The sequence below is a fragment of the Haliotis rubra genome, unplaced genomic scaffold (assembly GCF_003918875.1).
Source record: "Haliotis rubra isolate DU_JTF1 unplaced genomic scaffold, ASM391887v1 Scf45, whole genome shotgun sequence".
Taxonomy (NCBI): domain Eukaryota; kingdom Metazoa; phylum Mollusca; class Gastropoda; order Lepetellida; family Haliotidae; genus Haliotis; species Haliotis rubra.
The window spans coordinates 3339274-3344007 of NW_025767135.1; the positions used below are offsets into that span (position 1 = coordinate 3339274).

General features: G+C 40.0%; 1 protein-coding gene across 1 annotated transcript; it reads right to left on the minus strand.

The window, feature by feature from the left end:
- Positions 1–320: 320 nt before the first annotated feature.
- LOC124289780 lies at positions 321–4365 on the minus strand. Its single transcript, XM_046726440.1, has 2 exons — positions 3694–4365; positions 321–3392 (listed from the first exon to the last, which is right to left on the minus strand). The coding sequence occupies exons 1-2, from the start codon at positions 4352–4354 to the stop codon at positions 2086–2088; spliced, it is 1968 nt and encodes a 655-aa protein (XP_046582396.1). The 5' UTR covers positions 4355–4365; the 3' UTR covers positions 321–2085.
- Positions 4366–4734: the final 369 nt, after the last annotated feature.

The window sequence follows — 4734 nt, forward strand, 5'->3', positions numbered from 1 at the left end:
GAGTCAGAGTGCTATTGGTAGACTGTGGCAGAGATTTCAAGCCAATGGGTCCGTGGAATATGCTGAAATATGCTGATGTTTGCTAGTGCTGTTTGAAGTTTTTGTCTGTCTGTGACGTTTGTCTATACATTATACATTATGATCACACTCTTAGTTCTATTACTTCTGAGAAACTTTTCTTTGCGTGCGATATAATCTCACGGGCGAAAGAAACGTCACCAAAATTATTTTTTTATCTCTTATCGTACACCAAGTGATTATTCATATCAGTAGTTCACACTTTCATCATTCAAAATGTTGTATATCCATTACTATTGTTTTGTAACATGTTAAAAAAGCGAGGTGACGTTTCTTTCTTTGAATTTACCATTTGACCCTTTATTAATGACGCCAAGTATATGTAAGGACAAGGGGAACTTTTGGACTTGATTATTGCCCTTGGTTTGAGACTGACCTATAGACTAAAACAAAAGTTCATAAATAATGATGCTGAACGTCGCGTATGAATACAGCAGGGAGAATCACACAGTTCCCGTTGTCAGAATTAACATCGGTTTTGAAACACGACTTGACATATCATCAAATACAATTCTGGGGTCCTCTGTACGTAATTCACAAGATTACATAAACTGTATAATGCAAAACACTAATCTGAGTCAAAAGAAAGGTAACCCCATTGCGGCATAGGCTGGCTGTCACAAAGTTAAAATGGCGGGCGTCACCGAAACACGTAGCTCGGCCCTGATCACCAATTCATAAAAGAATGGATAACAATTAACAAGCGTCAAGGGATTATAATCAGTTTGTCAAAGGACAGGGTGAGATTAATCCATATCTGATAGTTAAATTTCGTAACTGGACGATTAGGGCGAGGAAATGTCAAATAGTTACGTCAGTTATAAAACACTTGAAAAGGTAAACAAGATCGTTCTGACAGGCGACGTTGTTGACATTGACTCTTACAAATTACAAATGTGTTCTATTATTTAAATATTCGTTGTAGCCATCACAATAGTCTCGCCCACGGGCAAGATATATTTATATCGCTCTAAATAAGCCGAATAAGTCAAAATTATTTAAATCATTTGTCACGATACTTGTAAGCATACTTTCATTAATTTGCACCCTCCAAAATATGAATTCTGAGCGAAACTAAACATTCTCGCCTAAATAAAATGTTGCCATTTTTTCATCCTTAGCGTATATTCATGACAACTGCATGTTAAATTTCGTCAAATCCTTTGTCAGAAATTGGCCACAGTGCGGAGAGTTTCTGGACTTTGGGGTTTCCAGAATTAAATTTGAAGTATTCTTGGAATCAGGGTTTTCTTGTGCAGACTGACGAGTCAGAATCCCTTCCTGTAAAGTGTACACATTCTCCTAAAGCATGTTCAAGCAAATTCACATCAGCAGTATTTCAGCAATATCGTGACTAGGAAAGTTGTAAATTTATAAATGAATAAAAACAAATTGGACAGTAAAATAACTAGAATATCAAGTTATAAATATAAAACTAGTACGAAAACCTAAAACATCTTAACTATAAATGGCAATACAACATAAACAAAACAAGCTGTAGATCGCCAACAAGGTAGATCACCATCCTAGGGACCATGAAGACTTACAGTACATTTGCTTCCTGCATGGACCCTAGCTGGATTTGCACCATGCCTTCAGCTGATTTCTCTCAGAGAATGCTCTCCGCGAATAGCTGCCACATTGCTGATTCGGTGTTAAACAATGTTCATTCATTCTCACTCAGAGAATGCTGATAATTATCTCAACCAAAAAGTGCGCAAAAGTCTTTCATTCCTGCTCTAGGTGCAGGTGAAAATCACCAGAACAATTAATTCATCAATAGCAACGATAACGAGACCTGCCACCACAAATAGGATATTTGATAGTAAGGACGTGTTTGACGTGTGAGAAATCAAATGAGGCACTCGTGAGCTGCAAGGGATTCTTTACATCTCAAAACTGGAAACATATGTTTTAATAGGAAGCTGAAAAAGCAGAATGACTGTCCATGGCTAATACTCTTTCGCGCTAAATCTGCTGTGTCCCACGAATACAATGTAGGATAGCTTATGATTCAGATGTGCTTTTCTCGACCACATCCATGTATGAAGCAATAGGAGGCAGAGCGTCACCATATTTCTGCAACAATTCCACAGCTAGGTCCAGGGCGTGTGAGGCGTTGTCAGCAATGACTGTGTTCGCCAGACCACGTGTCCAGGTGTTGTGGTATGAAGATAACTTCCGGTATGAGTTGTCAATCAACACGTGAGGAATGTCCAGTAAAGTGCTGAGGATATGTCCATGTAATCTGTCTGTAATGACAACACGACCTCGCTGGAGAAATATCAAACCATTATTGGCCATCAGGAAAGCAGTTTCCATTGTTGTATTTCCTTTTGGTGTTTTCCAACTCCACCAATCTGAACAGTGTACTGTAATCCCTGGCGGAAGTTTTGGCAATTTATATCCAGGAGTCTCATCGTCTGAACGCTTCAACCACAAAATATCAAAAGAAGGGGAGATAAACCTTGGAACAGCACCAATCTGAAAAGCCATATCTGGAGCCATCATTAGTGTGGGTTTACCTTTGAAGTAAGTTTTTGCGTATACCAAAGATTGCCTGTCTCTAAGTATCATGGTGAAGTTCCCTTGATTTGTGTACAATTTCTTACAAAATTCAAGATGTTTTTCGGAATGTTTTTTCAGAAATATGCTCTGGGGAAACAATACCATCTTAAAGTTTGAAAACCTTTGGAATATTCGTTCGCGTAGTTTATCATTTTGAGAATACCCCACGAGGTTCCCACCTCCGTGAATTAACACAACAATGTCATTGCGGGAATGGCCAGAAGTCTGGTTCTTGGCAAAGTCAAGGTTCTTGTTGGTACAAGCATAAAAGTTACAGTAATACAGAAGTTGTATACCCAGGCGTCTCAAGAGATACACCTCGCCCGCTGTTATAGCCGGGTCACCTTTGTTTTCAAAAGCAGCAATGTCCAATAGTATTGCATACTTGTAAGGAGAAAGTATATCAGAAAACAGGTTGAAATGAATTCTCTGCGCCTCCCTTATGACGGCAATGGACGATGTCAGACTTGGAGAAAGTGTATCCGTTTCTTCTGGAGTCAGGATTAGTTTTCTTTGGAGAATTTCTCCTACCCTGGGCGTGTTTGTGGAAAGGTCCGGGATATACTTCGAAAATGCATTTCCTTCAAATGATTTCCCGAAGAACTCACTGCATTTGGAAATACTCCCTGGTAATAAATAACGATATACATCATGGATGTTGCTGTTGTTTCTGCCGCCGAAGGATCTCATAATGATAGCACAGAAACAGAGAAAGGAAAGTCCCAATAAACGTCTTCCAACGAATTCTGAAAGGCAAAAAGAAAGAAGAACAATTATGTTTGATCACAGTATGTATGCATGCGAATAGTTCGTTTTTGTACTCACACTGAAGAAGCAGATGTGTCATAGAAATCGAATACTTGCCCAAAATGTTCCATATCAATAATACAAGCAAATGCTTGTAGATGTCAACGACCCCAATCAATATGTCAACATGTATTTAAAATAACACTTCCAGTTTTGCAATCGATGTCAGAGATATTTTCATATTCATTAATGTGTAGTTTAAAATTCTACATTGCAATTACTAAATAATGAAATACTTACTCGATGGTAGACTGATAATGGAGGACAAGGCGTTTTCTTTTTTGTCCAAGACGTACATGGTTAAACCAAAGGTACAGATGCCAAGTCCGATGCAGTTAGCAAGCGTTGCCTCCCTTTGTCCTGCTGAGTAAAGCATCAGCACAACGAGGACCCTCTTAAAGATGTTGGCGACAGAGTGACTGACTACAGACATGTAGAGAAGCACGACGTTGGTGGAGATGTAGGAGTAGATGACGTGGAAGACGCTGGAGCACAGTCCTGTGTTAACCAGGAATAAGGACAAGGTTGACAGAAGTTTTTGTGAAGTAAGGTAGTAAGTGCCAATAGCCAGGGCAACACAAACACCTGCAATGCTGGAGACAACTCTCTTTGGTCTCAGCTGGATGTTTGAAGTGGAGGTACCCTTCTGTTCCAGTTTGATAGCCACGTTTCTGAAGGCCAGGATTAGGTTGGACGTGAAGGCCACGGCAATACCAGCTGCTGTCAAGGGCGTGTTAAAGGAATTTCCACAGAAACCAACAGCACCACCTATGATGATAGGAAGAGTAATATAGACGGAGGGTGGTACAGGTGTTCCTAAAGCCAGACGCTGAATAATGGCACTGGTTACTGGTTCCAGGAGCTTTATGGCGAATGTTGACGTGGCATGTACCATCGTCATGCTGTAGTTTGTTGCCATGGTAGCCAACGTGTGACAGGAAACCTTTACCCATAATATCTTTTTGGCCTCTGTGGAACGTGGGTGCGAGAGACGTAGGTCGGTGAGTAGACAGCACATGGTAACCTGACATAGTGTAATGATAAACGCCCATAAAAGCCCATTATCTTGGACGTTGGCGGATGTTCCCAAGAAGAGATGGGTAGACTGGTGGCAAAGGAACGAAGTCACAGCCCAGCCGATGAATGTTGCGGAACCAAAGATGAACGTCAACTGAAAATAATATTAATTATGCAATTTAGATAAGGTAGACAATCAGTGTGCAGAGTTCATTTTAATAATAAAATCTAAAAAGTTATTTACCTGTTGTGATACGAATGTAT

Excerpts from the sequence above, each read along its gene's own strand:
- LOC124289780 (XM_046726440.1), bottom strand. The coding sequence starts at position 4,354 with ATGACGATGGTACATGCCACGTCAACATTCGCCATAAAGCTCCTGGAA. Across the intron at positions 3,393-3,693 it reads CATTATCAGTCTACCATCGA|AATTCGTTGGAAGACGTTTA; the intron begins GTAAGTATTTCA and ends TTTGCCTTTCAG.